Consider the following 17,285-nt stretch of genomic DNA (forward strand, 5'->3'; position numbering starts at 1 on the left):
CAAAAATTGTTTTCTACTGAAATCCTTTTCCTAAAAAATGATGTCATTGGAAATATTTTTCGAAGGAAAAAATTTTACATCGAAATAAATGGAGCATAAGTTAACATGTGTCTAAAATGCATGTGAGAATTAAACTTATAAAAGCTTAATAGATTGGATCAGAGGAAGTTCCTTTGGCCCAACAATCTAATTTGAAGAAAATTTTTATTAAACAACAGGAGAAAAAAAAAAAATGTGGTTGTTGTTGTTAAAGAATTTCATGCCAACACTTGTCAAAAATTAATAAACCTTTATTTTTTTCTCTCATTTTTACAAAAAAAATAATAATAAAAAAAATTAACAAACATTTTTTCACAAAAAAAAAAAAAAAAAAAAGACAAAACAAAACAAAACCAGAAACAAAAACAAAAGCAAAAGCAAAAACAATACAAAACAAAACAAAAAACTTATTAAAAAGGTTCATCAAACGCCATCCTTTTTCAACCAAAACTCAAAATCTCCCCCATCTCCTTTTTCAGTTCTTTAAAAAAAAAGTTAAATTTCTTTTTACATCATCAAACAATTTTCTTTATTTCTTTCAAAAAAAAAAAAATAATAATTAAATTCTTTCTATCTTTATATCACATCCATAAGTTCTTATAACTATTCAAATAAGAACTTTCCAAACTCTCTCCTCCAACAATTAACTGTGAACAAGTGGTAACACCCATTTAAGAGCAAGCTAATAATTGAGATTGAGAAAATGATAATGGAGTGTTTCACAAAAAGCTAATGGCTGGCAACAGCCACCAATTTGAACACCGGCGCTTACTATTCATAAAAAAAATAATAATTAACCTCTTAACATTCTTATTTTTTACATCATATCAATTATTTTTTTATAATTATTGAAAAAAAATTATTTCATTTTTTTTCTTCATTTTTTCATATCAAACATTTTTACTTTTTTTTTTTTTTTTTTTTTCCAACATCAATCAATTTTTATTAAAGTAACATACATGCCACTAAACAGTAACATGCCAATTAATGCCAAGCGAACCCTTTGGCCTTGTTTGTTAAATTACATCCTTACATTTTCAAACATTATTTACTTATTTTTTTTTAAAAAAAATTAACATTAAAATATTTTTACTCTTTATATCATATTATTTATCTTTTATTATTATTTAAATAAAAAAATTACTATAAAATAAAATTTTTTCACTTTTATTTTTTTAACTATAAACAATGCGTATAATGTTGTTGTTTGCCAAACGGCACCTTTATTTTCTTTGTTTTCTACTTTTCTCCTCTCTCTCTCTCTCTCTCTCTCGTACGCTGTAATATTCAAGTCAAAGCCATCGGCACCAAGTGCCAACGACCATTATGAGTGATGGAAAATGTTTGCCTCATCCTCAAGCTCTAGTGCTATGGATGCTGCTGGTCAACTCTGTTTTGTTCAACAACAAATTTTTAGTGCCCCTCCATTTGTCTTATCATTCTCTCACCGACTCAGCTGACGGCAATCTTAATGCAATACCACTCTATGGTCTGAACTATGCGCGGCAATTTCTCTTTACGTGTTAGGTTGAATCCCATAAAAAAAACAAATATAAAATTATATAAATTAGATTTGTGAGTTATGTTAAAAATTATTGGCCTTAGTATCGTTTGATGGATATTGGATTTAGGCCGTATCAAAACATGAGTATAAGCCTATTTAGATCAATTTTAATTTAACCTATTTAATTAAATAGATTGAACTCATTAGTCTTAATTCATTAATTTTATATTCTTGAGCTATATAAAAAATTAATAGCTATGAAGACTAATTCCTAATGTGAACTGAACCCCATTTATCAAAGCTGTTCTGCATTTGAAAGCAAGAAATATCTTGTATATTGCTGTCCATGATTGTATTCTGATTTTCTACACCACCATGTGGCACATGTATCCACTGTATGAAAGGAAATGCAAAACTGTTTTTACCTGTATGTAGTTTACGGCTCATTAGGCCTCGTGGTTTAGGCTGGTCTGTAACACCCCGATTTTATATTGAAAATATGAGAAAAATTTATATTGAGCGAGTAGTTTGTAAAGATAGTTATAAGTGTTAAGTCTTGCATTGTTTAGTTATTAGGTGAAACTGAACTTTATAATGAATTTTAAAAAAGCTTCAAATTGACTAGTTATTTTAGACTGATAACGCAGATGTGACAAAAACTTTTCCTTGAATCGTTACACGATCGATTCCACTCAAGCCTACATTCTATGTTGGGGCCGGTGGGGTGTATACTCGGTATATCAAATTGTATCATTACACTATATTTTGAAAACATTTTCAAAATATTTAAGGGATCTTGCTTAGAGTACATTTCTGGCCTTTGACTGAACTTTAGGCCATCTGAGCAATGTTCAGCAATTGCATAAGACCTTTATGGGATTTTCTAACACATCCGAAAGGAAAAATGAAGATTATATTAAAAAGAAAAGCAAAAAAAAAAACAAAAAATTGGGCCTCACAAGTTTGCAGAATTCGTGGAGCATGTCTGTAGGGCTTTGACTTGGAAAGAGGGGAGCATAGTAGATTAGTAGGGTACTAGGCCTGAGGATGGGAGCCAGAGCCAGTCTGCAGACAAGTCCTCATGGCGTATGTGGCAAACCTTGCAAGTACACCCATATTCAACGACAGTGCTCTGCACCTGACATTCCGGCACAAAAACATCCTCAACTTCTGCCCTTTTTGATTCATCAAAATGAAATTAAAAGAATGGTCATGATTGGTTTGGTAAACGTTTCGGTTTTGGTTTGATATAGTAAGAAAAATTGATTGATGTGAAAAAAATAAGTTTTTTTTTTAAAAAGGAAGTGAAAAAGTAAGAATGTTTGGTATAGAAAAAAGAATTTTTTTTTGTTTTGTAGTGATTTTTTATTTAAATAGTAATAAAAAATAATTTATGTGATATAAAAAGTAAAAAAATGTTAAAAAAATGAAATAATGGGTTGCCTTTGCCTTTTCCAAAACCATTTAACAAATGGACCTCATATGACATCTATAGAGCAAGAATCCTAACATACAGGAGTCACAAGACGGTTATGGTTAGTAATTATTGGTTTAAATCGCTAATTATAATGGTCTAGACGTTTAGTAAAATTTATTAACTGTTTCCACTAACAGCGTAAGCGATTAGCAACTTAACAGTTAGTAACTCTAATAATCTAAAATGATGTCGTTTCTATAATAATACGATAATATCATATTACATATGACATCATATATATATATATATATATATATATATAAAATTTTAAACAAAAAAACGACATCGTTTCATTTATAGGTTTTGAAAAAAACTTAAAATCGCTAATCATAACTGCCTAGGCAATTAACTATTTTTTTTAATTGCCTTCAAAAGCGGTTAGCGATTAGTGCAGATGATTATTAACAACTCGCCCTTTCACCCTTACTAAGGAAGGAATTCTAATCTAGTAAGAAAAGGATGTGGCATCTTTAAGTTACTTTTAAATCAATTTTAATTAAAATGACAAAAAAATAAAGAATTGACAACACCATGCCATTTGAGTGTAATTGGAGAATGCAAAATATCACTTTTCTAAGGAAAATAAATGCGAGGTTCCAAACACCCATAAAAACAACCTTACCCTCAAAGTTGATGATTAAGGGATTTAGGAAATTGGGCCTTCATGTCTCAAATGGCTCCTATGTAGCATCTTCTTCTGGTAAATGGGCTCAATGGACAAGAATTTCGACAACAGCCTGAATAATGAATATGTCGCTTGACCATCATTTGATCCAAATTGCTTAGTATAGTTTAGACGGTAATGTATTTTGTAAATTATATTCTCCTGGAAGCTCTATACTTATATTTGATAATACTGAGTCAGATCATTATTTTCCAATTTTCGCTATATTTTACTATAATAATTAGTGTTTAAGATAGTAATTCTAGCGAGTTACAAGTTAATTAATGTGGAGGCATTATGAGTAATACTCCAAGTTAGTTAATTAATTTTGGAAGTGTTATAACAGAAGAATCATACGCTAGAGTGAAAAATCCAACATCCATTTAATTAATATTTTAATACTCTTCTCACGTGCGGATTTGAATTATTCCTTAGTAAATGAGGCTCATTATATGAAATATTTAATTAAAATAGATGGAGAATGTCAAAGATAAGGTTTGAATTCAAGATTTTTACCCTGATATCATGTTAAATCACTTGTTATCCTAAAAATTTAAGTCAATATAAAAAAATAATTAATATAATCATTTAATTAATATTCTCACACCATCCCATGCCATTCCTCCCGAACCCCGACTCTTATTCCCTCTTGTCTCTTCTCCCTTTTCCCTCTTCCTCTTATCTCCTATCTTTCCTTTTTTTTTTTTTTTTTTTTTTTCTATGTTATGAAAGCTAGATTTGTTGCCCTTTTTCCTTCACCTCAACCCACATGTCCCCTCAGCCTTTATCCTCCCCACCCTTTCCTCTTCACGAGTGTGGCTCACTAACTTCCCCTTGAGTGGCAGATCTTTAGTTTTTAAGTCCAAATCTATTGCTCTAAGTCGACCTCTATCGTCTCTTTGCATCCCCCTTCTACCCTCCTCGACCTTATCTCTGTCACTCAAAAAATGAGATAGCTTTTAAAATCACTATTTGATCAAAATTCAGTAGTAATAAATTACAAGCCCAATGATAATTTTAAAACACACATATCATTTTTGAAGTGACACAAAAATAACTTATAACATTACTCTTAAGTCTTACTTGTTGTACCCCTTCTTCCACCCCCTTCTTTGACGCCTCTCCATAACGATTGCCCCTCTTTTGTCTATAGAGACTACAAAAACCGATGTCCCTATACTTCAATTGCCAAACACTTTTTTTGTTAGACATCAAAGTGGAATTCCTTTTCAATGACTTCAGGGCAGAACCAGGTGAAGGCTTGGGAGGCACCCCTAAAAAAATTTTAAAACTCCCCCTAATTTTTTGTTTTGTTTTGTATTTTTTTTTTAAAGATACACCCCCCCCCCCCTTTTGTTTTTAGTTTTGCTCACCCCAAACTTAAAAGTCTAGTTCTGCCCTGGCACTAGCCTATTTCATTTCAATGCAACATTCCTTGTTGTAGTAACCAATTCCCTTCGTACCACCACGTGTTAATCTAAGCAACCCTAACCTTTGGATTAGTTTAAAAATTGTTGTTGTTGTTTTTTTTTTTTGACATGTCCATACATAAAGAAAAGATGAGGGGAGATTCAAACTAATGACTTCCATTTTATGAGGCGTAGTTCATAGCCAATTGGGTTACCAATTGGAGACAAAAAAAATTGTTGTTTCTACGAACCTTTTCTTGGTCAGTAGGCTAGCAAACTATTAGACTCAATCAATAATTTTTTGGCCAATTTTGAACTTGTTTATGTTTTATTATGACACTATTGATTCGTATAGAGTGATTGTTGTTGTGTATTTTGAGTTGTTTCTATATTGTTTTAATGAAATCTTATCCTACTTTCAATAAAATATAATTCAACTGAAAATCCTATTATTATCGGGAATTTTTTTTATATTGGGAGTGCTATTTCGTAAAATAAATAAGTAAATAAAGAAAAAAAAAAGAAAACAAGAGGAAAAGTCAACTAATAAAATCTTAATTAACTACCTACCTAATTATGACAAAGCTATACATTATCATATGAAGACCCCATTTCACGTGCGCCTAATAAAGTCTTAAACCGTTGGCACGTGGCCTCTATATAAAACCCCCGAATTTCATATAACGTACAACTTTGGTGGGCCGTTGGTGCACTGCTCTCTCTTCCGAGTATTTTCCCACTGCTGCCGAATCCGTGTTTTGTCTCGATTGCCCATTGTCTTTCTCTCTTTCTCTCTCTCTTTCCCTCTGTGATTCTCAGGCCCTTAATCTCTGACGGGTAAGTGAGTGTTTCTTCTCATTATTTGCATTTAATTACCAAGTCAAACGCTTTAATCTTCAGGGCTTACTTTTTTTTTTTTTGGTAAAAATTTGAATGCCAAAAAGTCAAAATATAGTTTCAGTGATTGCGTGAACCCTAGATCTTTTGTGATGTAGTGGAAGAAACCCAATTTACTGTTGTTTTTGTTTGTGGTGTTTTTGGTTTAGATGGTCGGGGGTGGATTTTTTTGATGATTTTGCAGTACCCAGTAATTCTCAGCTATAGTTTGTCAATCCGTTTGTGATGAATTTCGTTTTGGAAGGATAGTGGGATTGGATTTGGTTTAATTTTGTTGTGGGGTTTATTGGAGGATTAGGGTTTGGTGTGTATGGCGTCTACTCCATTTGAGGTGGAGGATCAGACGGACGAGGATTTTTTTGATAGATTGGTTAATGATGAGATTGACTGTACTGGATCTGGGGCTAGTGCTGTGCAGAATGATGTAGTAGATGAGGCAGAAGCGCTATCTAATCTAAGCATTACCGAAGTGGATGCCACCGGAGTAGACTCTGGTGGCAATATTGGTATTGGGGTTGATGGTGAAATGGGTCTGGATGATCTGGTTGTGTCTGCACCCTTGGATGCCAGTGAGGACACTATGTTTGGTAAAGAGAGCGATTCATTGACGTCTGGAAATGCAAATGAGTCTAACAGTGTAATTGGCAGAGAGAGCATTTCATCACTACCTAGTAATACAAATGAGGGTAGTGAAGTGGGGATAGGGGAGGAAGGTGCATTGGATAGTACAGTGGGTAAGAATAGCTCGCCTTCAGGTATGGGCATGAAATTGGTTCAATGGAGTTCATTTGGCTCGGAGATGGATGCTGGCAGTGGTGGAGTTGGTTCGTACTCAGATTTCTTTAGTGAAATGGAAGATAACTCTGGAGGCCCATTTACGAGTGTGGCGAATATGGGCAAGTCAGGTACAGAATCTAATGTTGTGGATGATGTTTTGGAAAACCCAGTTGCTGATTTGGGGGCCTCGAGTTATGGGCAACATCAAGAAGGCCAATACTATGGGGTGGGTGCGGGGCAGCATGTAAATAGTGAGGATTTGAGTAATAGTCATTATTTGGAAAATCTTTATCCTGGGTGGAAGTATGATGTGAACACTGGGCAATGGTATCAGTTGGAGGGTAATGATGCAAATGCAAACACAACCGCAAACATTGATACTAATGCGAATGCAAATGCTCGTGCAATGAGTGATGAGGTTCTTTCAGACCATGTGGTGGGTGCTTATTACCAGCAGCAAATAGGTCAGGCACAGTCTGTTGTTGGAACTGTGGCTGAGGGCTATACAGCTGGCAGTGTCTCTCACCAGAATCAGCTATCTCAAGGAACTATGCAATACCCAGCTCATATGGTGTTTGATCCCCAGTATCCTGGGTGGTACTATGACACAATCACTAATGAATGGAAATTTTTGGAATCTGATATTCCAACTTCAAATCAGTTAAAAAGCGTAGATAATAATCAGCAATATCTAAGCCAGAACGTTGAGAATCATGGGTCACAAAGTGTAGTTAGTCAAGAACATGCTGCAAACTGGGATGGTTCTGTGAGCACTTACAATCAGCAAAGTGTGAATATGTGGCAAACTCAGAATGTTTCCAAGAATGATGCAATTGGATTCAATGGAAATAAAAAATTAGGGAACCATTACAGTTCGGTCAGCCATTTAACTGATTCTGTGAATCAACAATCGAAGTTCAATTCTGTTGGATCACTTGTTCAATACGAACAGTCAAATCAGAGTGTTGATGGTAGCAATAAAGTTTTGGGGTTTCAAAGCTTTATTCCTAATGACCATTTTCCCCAGCATCAAAGTCAGGCCAAGAAGGAGCTAAATCAACTTATGCATTTCATACCTGCTCAATTGGATAGTCAGAAACCAGTAATTTTTTCACAACAGCCGCTCCAGAGTGGGACGCAGTTCTCTTATGCACCCAGTGAGGAGAGGTCATCTGCAGGACGACCTCCACATGCTCTAGTTACTTTTGGATTTGGTGGAAAACTTGTAGTCATGAAAGATAATAGTTCCTTTAGCACAAACTCCTATGGGAGCCAGGTCAGGGCCTTATCTTCTTCTGGTTTCAGTTTCAGATTCATTTATTATTTTTTCTCCTGCTTTATAAATACATCATTCATTTTTTGGCTGTTGCTATAATCGATGTTGATTTTTTCTTCATGTCAAGGACTCGGTAGGAGGTGCGATTAACGTTCTCAACTTGATGGAAGTTGTCATGGACCAAAATGATTCTTCAAGCTTTGGATGGGGTGTCCGTGATTATTTCCATGCATTGTGCCAGCAATCTTTTCCTGGTCCTTTGGTTGGTGGCAATGTTGGAAATAGGGAGTTAAACAAATGGATTGATGAAAAGATTGCTAACTTCGAATCTCCACACACAGATTACAGGAATGCCGAAGTTTTAAGCTTGCTTTTTTCTTTGCTGAAAATAGTGTGCCAATATTATGGAAAAATTCGATCACCCTTTGGCACTGACCAAGCATTGATGGTAAGATTTACTATCTATTTTTCCTATTTAATTCTATTTATATGCAACCTGTCTGGATGTCAGCTGGAAAAATGTACTCTCTATAAATTTTGAAACAAGTTATCTTTATGAACTGGGCCATACAAGGGTATCTCAAGAATTTCTAAAATTAAACGTTTGCATCCATTATGGTGATTGATCCAAATTTTTTTATGGCCTCATCCAAGATGATGAGTTTTTGCTGTAGAATAGGAAGGAAGTGATTCAAATTTTTTGGGGATCATAAAATGGCATTTCATACTTATTGATTTATTTTATTCGCTTACTGCTCATTAATAGTTGAATAAATATCAACAAGCAAGTATATCATTTGTTATTCTTTTGATTGTGTTAGATTATATGGCTAATTGGTTTTCATTGAATACTTAATTTAAACTCAATAAGTGTTCTGTATTGTATTGCTTACTTTTAGAATAAAGCATATTTCTTCCAACCTTAATTTCTTAGTAATTAGATGGTACATATAATAGACTGTAAGTTGGAGCCCATTATTTTTCTCTGCAAGAAATCAATTTCAACTGATTCTCATGGATTTGATTAGTGGCGGTTATTTTTCTCTGGGTCTTTAAAATTAAATAGGAAAGTGATTGTCCTGAGTCGGCTGTTGCTAAGCTCTTTGCTTCTGCCAAAAGAAAAAGCGAGTATGGTGCACTTGCATGGTGCTTGCAGAACTTGCCTTCTGAAGCACAGATTCAGGTATCCATATTTATTTTCCGTATTTTTTCCTTTTCTCCCTGTGTTTTTATTGGTGATGCCTTTTAGAACTTTATTAATGTGTTTTAAATTGATCTGCCCTAGGCTACTGCTCTTGAGGTACAGAGTCTTCTTGTCTCTGGTAGGAAGAAAGAGGCTTTGCAATGTGCACAGGAAGGCCAATTGTGGGGACCAGCACTTGTTCTTGCATCTCAGCTTGGTGATCAGGTTCTTGCCATCATATTTTAGCTTTTTTCACCTGCCTCTTCCACCTGTTGAGAATCATTGATGGAAGATACAATTTATCAGAAGCGTATGTGTTGTACATTATGCTGACAATTGCCTTTTCCGTTTTGAAATGCTGGCAGTTTTATGGTGATACTGTGAAGAAAATGGCACTTAACCAGTTCATAGCTGGATCGCCATTGCGGACTTTGTGCCTGCTTACTGCTGGGCAGCCTGCAGATGTGTTTTCTAGTGCCACTACTGGTAGCAGCTTACCTGGTTCTGTGGATACGTATCAACAGCCAGCCAAGGTGATATTGTAACTCAATTATGAAAATGATATTTGTGGTTTTGCTCGTCATAAGGGTCTTTTATTTTTTTATTTGGTAGTCATAAAAGTAGTGTTGCTTGCAATGTTGTGCCTGACATAGGATACTAGCTTTAGTGGGCTCTCTTACCAAATCCAATACATGATTTTTAGGAATTCAACACCATAGATTGGGACTCGATTTAAAGGGGTTTTCAGGTTAGTTGGGGGATAAGGGAGGATTTCAAGGTGGTGAAATACATGAATGGGGATAAGGCTCTAGGTTCAGATGGTTTTTTCATGGCGTTTTCCCAATCTTGTTGGGATGTTATCAGAGTGGATGTCATGAAAGTCTTTCTTGAATTCCATCAGCGTGGTAAGATTGAAAAAAGTTTGAATGCTACTTTCATTACTCTTATTCCTAAGAAAGTGTGGGCTGTTGAGGTCAAAGGCTTTCGTCCTATCATTTAGGTGAGTGGTATCTACAAAACTATTGTGCAGGTTTTGGCAAATAGAGGTTGTTAGAAGTTAGATTTTGTTCTCATTGCGAATGAATGTCTAGATATCTTAACTGCTACCTGGCGCGTAATTGTTAATTTTGTACGTATAAAAAAAATGAATGTCTACACCATCCCGAATCAGGTGAGCGGGATTTTTGTGTAAATTGGACTCAGAGAAGGGTTATGACCACATTAGTTGTGATTTTCTATTTTATATGTTAAGGAGAGATGGCTTTGGGGAGAAATGACGAAGGTGAATTGCGCACTGCATATCCACAGATTGGTTCTCTGTTATGATTAATGGTAAGCCTGGTGGTTTTTCAATAGTTCTCGTGGTCTGAGACAGGATGACCCTCTCTCTCCCCTCCTTTTTGTGATTGTTATGGAAGCTTTGGGTCGAATGATGTCAGCTGCTGTAAATGGGAACTTTTAACTCTGGTATTTCGCGGGGGCTAGGAATGATGATTCGTTATCTGTCTCTCTCATTTCCTCTTTTTTGCTGATGATACTCTCATTTTCTGTGGGGCTTCTCCTGATTATTTTTGTTATCTCGGATTGGGCTGGCTTGTATTGTGCTGAATGTGAGTGGGCTGCCTTGTATTAGGGTTGTGGGGTTTTGTCTTTGCCCCATAAAATATTTTGGCCTTCCTTTGGGGCCTCCTTTGTTCAAGGCTAAATTTATGTGGGATATAATCATTGAGAAAATGGAGAGAAGTTTAGGTGGGTGGAAAGGACTATTTATCTAAGGGTGGTAGAGTAACGTTGATTAATAGCATGCTTTCTAACATTCCTACCTATTTCCTTTCCCTCTTCCCTATCCCGGTTGGTGTTGGTAATTGGTTGGAAAACTTGCACAAGGATTTCTTGGTCAACTTCGACTAGCTAAGCAAGGTCCCTACAGAGCTCTCCATCATCAAAACATCCATAGCTTGAGCAATAGAACTAGCTTTACCTTGCCACTCATAGCTTGATCTAATTTTTCTTTTTAATATATTGTAGTACTTATCAGAAAAAGTGCACTTGGGCTGTATGCATTTTGCTTTTGTTTTTGGTATAAATTATTGTCATTTGAAAGTAAAAAGAAGAAAACTTCTTGGAAAAATGCGTATTTTCCTTTTGTTTATATCTACTGCCATTTTGATCACATTGTGTCTGGCAAGTGAAAGAGATGTGAAAGAAGTATATGGAGTCCTGAAACTGAGATTATCATAGCAATCAATGATAGTTGAGTAAATCACATTGGTGATCCCAGCGTATGAATTGCTATAGGTTCAACCAAATCCAGGAAAACTGCAAAACAATCTAATGGAAACAGAATTGCATTAGAAAAAAAGAAAAGAAAAGAAAAGTTATATCATATACAGTGAGAAGGGGCAATAAAATAGCCACATTTTATGGAGAATGAAGAAGCAAGCTGCAGGAATGAGTATCCTATATTCAATTTCTTCTCATTGATCTAGAACAATAGGCCATGATGATCGATATCAAAAAAACAATAGGCCATGATGATCATATTTGTATTATTTCTAAATTATGACTGGTCAACTATAATATTATATATATGAAGACCAGCATTGAAGCTGAAGTCTTGGATAGTGGAACAAAACAGTAGATGGGGTGCTGATGGATGTGAGACCCTTGGATCCATTGCTTGACTTTTCCATCTGTTCCTACTAGTAGGTAGGACAAATAGTTAAAGCTATGGTTTTGTTGGGGAAAGATTCTGAAGGCTAGGATGGGATTCCTAGCTTCCTCAGTGACATTTGTTTTGTCCTTAGAAATAAGGCAAGTAAGCTCAATCTGGATCTGATTTGGAGTCTTGGACCATAGATTTAATCAATATGTTGCTAAGCTAGAGGAAACAAAATGAAATTGTGTTGCTTCAAATGGATGTTAATTATATGATATCCCATGTAGTGCTGATAGTATCTTACACTCAAATTGATTTCTTTTTCTAATATTTTTTCCCAACCCCAAGAGTATGATGAAAACAAAAATCCTCATTTATGTCTACTAGTACTAGTTATAATTATGTGTTTTTAAGATTCCTTCAACATATTTTTGTCTCAGCTGGTTTAGGCACATATGTTGTGTATTTACAGATTGGGGCTAACCGCATGCTAGATGAATGGGAAGAGAATTTAGCCATCATAACTGCAAACAGAACGAAAGATGATGAGCTTGTCATCATTTATCTTGGAGATTGCCTATGGAAGGAGCACGGGGAGGTATGTTGCATGTGGTTTCTTTGTATATTGAGCCTTTTCTGTTTGCGTTTCTCCAAAGATCTTTGTGTTTGCTGTCTCATCCTGACTGTTAAGCAATTGTACAGATTACTGCTGCACACATATGTTATTTAGTAGCAGAAGCCAATTTTGAACCATATTCAGATGGTGCAAGACTTTGTCTTATTGGTGCAAATCATTGGAAATTTCCACGTACATATGCTAGTCCTGAGGCTATTCAGGTGTTCCACATTACCCTTTGTCTCATATATCAATTCTAAACTTGGAATTTTCAATGCTAATGCAGGATTTGATTATATACAAATGCATGATTTTGATTCTCCCTGGCAACTTGTATCCAGCGTTTAAAGTTTGAATTTCAGTCTTTCACCCAGCAACATATTTGGTAGCTTGTAGAATATGTTGTGGATCATGGTCATTATTACCCAGTTGTTTGGAAAGTTTTGCATTTACAAATTTTTCTGAATAACGCAATGAACGAGCTTTCTGAATATTTGCGCAGAGGACAGAATTATATGAGTACTCGAAGGTGCTCGGTAATTCTCAATTTCTCCTCCTACCTTTCCAGCCATATAAGCTTATATATGCCTACATGCTTGCTGAAGTTGGAAAAGTTGCAGATGCTCTGAAGTATGTATGATTGCTTTTAGTGTGAGCAATGGTATTTTTGTCTTCTAAACAAATAAATAACTAAATATGGTTTCTGTAAATTCACCTTTGGACTTAACAAATAATATATTTTCTTAGGTACTGCCAAGCGATTTTGAAGTCTCTAAAGACTGGTAGAGTACCAGAAGTGGATATGACCAGACAATTAGCATCTTCTCTTGAGGAGCGGATTAGAACCCACCAGCAGGTATCTCTCCTACATTTATTCTCTTCATCAATTAAGCCAGGCGTTTGACTTATTGTGAAGATATTATTTTCAGGGTGGTTATGGCACAAATTTGGCTCCAACCAAACTGGTTGGTAAATTGCTTACCTTCTTTGATAGTACTGCTCATCGTGTTGTTGGGGGCCTACCTCCACCTGTACCTTCAACATCCAATAACAGTGCTCAACATAATGAACATGCTCATCAACCAGGAGCCCTGAAAGTATCTAACAGTCAATCAACAATGGGAATGTCTTCATTAATGCCTTCAGTTTCGATGGAACCCATAAGTGAATGGACTGGTGAGAACAAAATGCCTAACAGAAGCATCTCAGAGCCAGACTTTGGGAGAGCACCTAGAAAGGTATAAATGTTATGTTTCTTGCCAGCTACTGTTCTCTTTTCTGTTAATTACTTAATCTCTAGGGACATAGCATCCCCCAATCTTGTTTACAAGAGTAAAAATTATTTGTCGTAAATTTATGGACGGCAGCATATATGCTCCTCTTTGTACATTAGTTTTAGTGATTTCATTGTTCGTTTTGCCTCTGCTAGTTAGGTGGTTCATTTTTTATACTTTCGGTGTACTTCGAAGCGCCTTATGCTTTTAATGAGATTGGTTTATTACTTATCAAAAAAAAAATTGGGTAGGATGGGTACCAAATGTGGGTCTAAATTCGAATGGCACAGATATTTGCCACTCGAAATTTAGATCCTCAACATTATATATAATGTGATGAAGAAAGGGACTAGAGCTGGATAGGGGGGTTCTCTTGGGAGTTTGAAGTGTGGAGGAGAGGTGGTAGACCCATGGCGTTGCTTTTGACGATGGCTTTTGCTTTTATAGTTGTGTCATCATCAATGGCCAGAAATACGATGTCTGTATAAAAGAAATGAAAAACAAAGTAAAGAAAAAATAAAAAATAATATTTTAATGATATAAAGGAAGTTATTGTGGAGTGTATTTGAATAGGAAAGCAAAAAATAGTTTGGTTCCCTAAATTTAAGAAAAATCAAAAGGAAGCTGTTGCTAATGTTCTTATAAAACTGAGCTTTTAAGCTTTTTAGTTCAATATTTTTGTTTCTCTAAACATCATTCCAGCTTAGAAAATAATCTTGTTAACTCGTAAAAAAATTGAACTTTTAACTTTTCTTTAATCTCATAATATGGCCTATGCATACTGTTATGCCCTGTATGCATGGGGTGGGGGAGGGGAAGGGGTGGTAGGAAAAGTTCTTAAACCAGGTTGATTCCTTGATCGAGGGAGACAGACCTTATACTCTATTGTTTTGTGTTCAATTAGGCTGATTCATCCAAGGAAACAAACTCTTCTGGTACGCAACAGAAGGCATCGTCATCAGGTGGGTCATCTCGTTTTGGTCGTTTTGGCTCACAGCTATTCCAAAAGACGGTGGGATTGGTCTTAAGATCCCGACCAGACCGACAGGTATATGAAGCAACTTCCTCCTTGAAGATCATTTTTGCGTACCGTACCGTTCCTGACTATTTATATCTTGCAATATGATTCTGAAGGCTAAATTGGGTGAGACAAATAGATTCTATTATGATGAAAAGCTTAAGCGATGGGTTGAGGAAGGTGCTGAACCTCCAGCTGAGGAGCCTGTGTTACTACCTCCACCAACAACTGCATCTTTTCAGAATGGAATGCAAGATTACAACATGAAAGATGCACAAAAAACGGGAGTTTTTCACTCAGATAATGGGCAAGAAACTAAAAGCCCACTCTCTTCTGAACGGAATTCTGGGATCCCACCCATTCCACCTAGTTCAAACCAGTTCTCTGCACGTGGGCGGATAGGTGTTCACTCAAGGTATAGGCTCTCTGGGAAACTTCTCTGCTTGGTCGCTCTCTCCATTTGTTTCTCTGTGTTTGTGTGTGCATGTTTCAGTGTTATGACATGAAAGTTTTTCTCCCCCTTCAACATGATTGTAATAGAGTAACCACTAGGAAATATATTTGGTTAGTTTTTTTCACGATTGTTTCCAAGTATGCATGTAAAACTAACTGCAATTTCTTCAGGTATGTTGACACATTCAACAAGGGTGGTGGGAGTCCATCAAACTTGTTTCCGTCACCGGCTATTGCAGCAGTTAAACCTAGGGGTGGTTCCAATCCCAACTTTTTCATCCCCTCTCCAGTCGCTGCTGTTGAACAGACGGTTCAAAACCCAGGAGAAAGCATTCTAGAGACTACTGTGAGCAATGACAACCCCCCTTTATATAAGGAGGATTCATTCTCTTCGCAAAGATCATCAACTTCATCATCAATGAGTCTGCAGCGTTTTCCTAGCGTTGATAACATCGTACAAAAGAGAACAGGACCAATGGCTAATGGCAATAGCTTAGCTCCCCCTCCCTCCCGGCGTGTGGCATCGTGGAGTGGAAGCCTTAGTGATCCTTCAATGATGACTGCAGCAAAACCTCTAGGAGGAGAAGCGCTCAGGGTGTCGCCGTCTTTGTATAGGCCTGATGATCCTTCGCCAAATCGTAATAGTTCTAGGGATGATCTTCATGAAGTTGAACTTTGAGGTTTAGTGAATAGTTGTCAAAAGAGCTCACTTGTCACCTCATCTTGCTGTAAGGCTTGGAGATGGAGGATGACAGTTATGGGGGAATTCAGATTTTCAGTGAAATCCCTTATTTACATTGGAAAATGTTATACATCTTAGATCAACATATGGTGTTCAATGTTCCTGCTGATGTATTTGAGACCTGTTGCCATGAGGAAGACAGAGGAGGGTCTGGAAGATAGCATCCCTTCTTTCTATTGTCAGGCTTACCAAAAATTGCTACAAAAATAAATAAAGAAAAGGAAAGAAAAGAAAAGAAAAGAAAAAAGCTTGTATACCTTTTACTCAGGCATGGTTATTATCGAAAGTTGTCAAAACACAATGAAATAGTAGGTTTTGGGGGACATGATGTTTTAACTTTATTTCCCTCTTTATAATAGAGCATTTTTATGAATCTTGGCCGGTTTGGTAATGTGTTTGAAAACTTTCTTGGCATCTCAGATACTGAAAACTCTTCTCGAAATTGATTAACCAAACAGATTTTTAAATGTGGCTCCAACACACACACACACACGCGTATATATATATATATATATATATATATATATATATATATAATTTAAATTTTTACAAACTTATATTCAACTTTTCTTAAATATGCCTCCCTCCCCCTCTCAAATTAATTCTCAAAATTTTACCAAATAGGCTATTTGGGAGTATGTTTGTTAATGCATTTGTTTTTATTTTTGGTTTGAAAAATTATTTTGATGTGAAATGAATATATATTCCTTGTGTTTTAAAGAGTGTTTTCTATTGTTTATTAATGTTTTTGTTATGAGAATGTAAAAAAGAAAAAGAAAAAGAAATTAAAGAATATATTTCTAGCGTTCTAAGGATTATTTATTTATTTATTTTATCAATGGTTCTGGTTTAATAGTTTTTTTCTTACGCTAAAATTTGAGACATACCATTTTTATGAAATATGTGGACAAAGAGTAATGTTAATTAATAAATTGTTATATAATTGTTATACAACTTAATAATGTAACTTAATAATGTAATAGTATAAATTAGTTTATAATAATATACCGAGTAGAATTACTCTTGTAAATTGACATAATGTGTAATAATTGAAGATTAGGGGACTCACTCACCAATTCAAAAAACCTCAGGGACACGCGTGCAATTTCTGCAGAAGCGCAATCACAGAATTCACTAGCTCGCCCAGAAAAATCCTACACGCCATCTTCGCTTCTCTCATTCCCAGTTTCCTCCTTTCCCTCACGGCCTCACCGTAGGGAATACCAAATACCCATAGCAAAATTGCAGCATTCATATCCCCCACAAAATCCTTCAACAAAACAAATACTGCAAGCTT

The 17,285-nt window shown here is 35.7% G+C and overlaps 2 protein-coding genes across 3 annotated transcripts in view; both read left to right on the top strand.

The window, feature by feature from the left end:
* Positions 1-5,801: 5,801 nt before the first annotated feature.
* Positions 5,802-16,363, top strand: LOC132187457 (protein transport protein SEC16B homolog). Of its 2 annotated transcripts, XM_059601784.2 has the most exons (14): positions 5,802-5,930; positions 6,140-8,043; positions 8,171-8,491; positions 9,110-9,226; positions 9,329-9,451; positions 9,592-9,759; positions 12,358-12,483; positions 12,588-12,722; positions 13,004-13,131; positions 13,249-13,357; positions 13,431-13,739; positions 14,680-14,823; positions 14,910-15,208; positions 15,418-16,363. In XM_059601784.2, exons 2-14 carry the CDS (start codon positions 6,301-6,303, stop codon positions 15,923-15,925), a joined length of 4,230 nt encoding a protein of 1,409 aa, XP_059457767.2. In that variant the 5' UTR covers positions 5,802-5,930; positions 6,140-6,300; the 3' UTR covers positions 15,926-16,363. The 2 variants fall into 2 exon arrangements, with proteins under 2 accessions (XP_059457767.2, XP_059457759.2); XM_059601776.2 differs by having other exon boundaries at positions 5,802-8,043.
* Positions 16,364-17,112: 749 nt separating this feature from the next.
* LOC132187474 (uncharacterized) overlaps positions 17,113-17,285 on the top strand; it is a gene marked incomplete in the record, with an annotated part of 6,085 nt that continues 5,912 nt past the window's right edge. Inside the window, 1 exon segment of the mRNA XM_088512909.1 lies at positions 17,113-17,285.

Source organism: Corylus avellana, chromosome 2, assembly GCF_965113065.1.
Source record: "Corylus avellana chromosome 2, dhCorAvel1.hap1.2, whole genome shotgun sequence".
In the NCBI taxonomy this organism is placed as follows: Eukaryota; Viridiplantae; Streptophyta; class Magnoliopsida; order Fagales; family Betulaceae; genus Corylus; species Corylus avellana.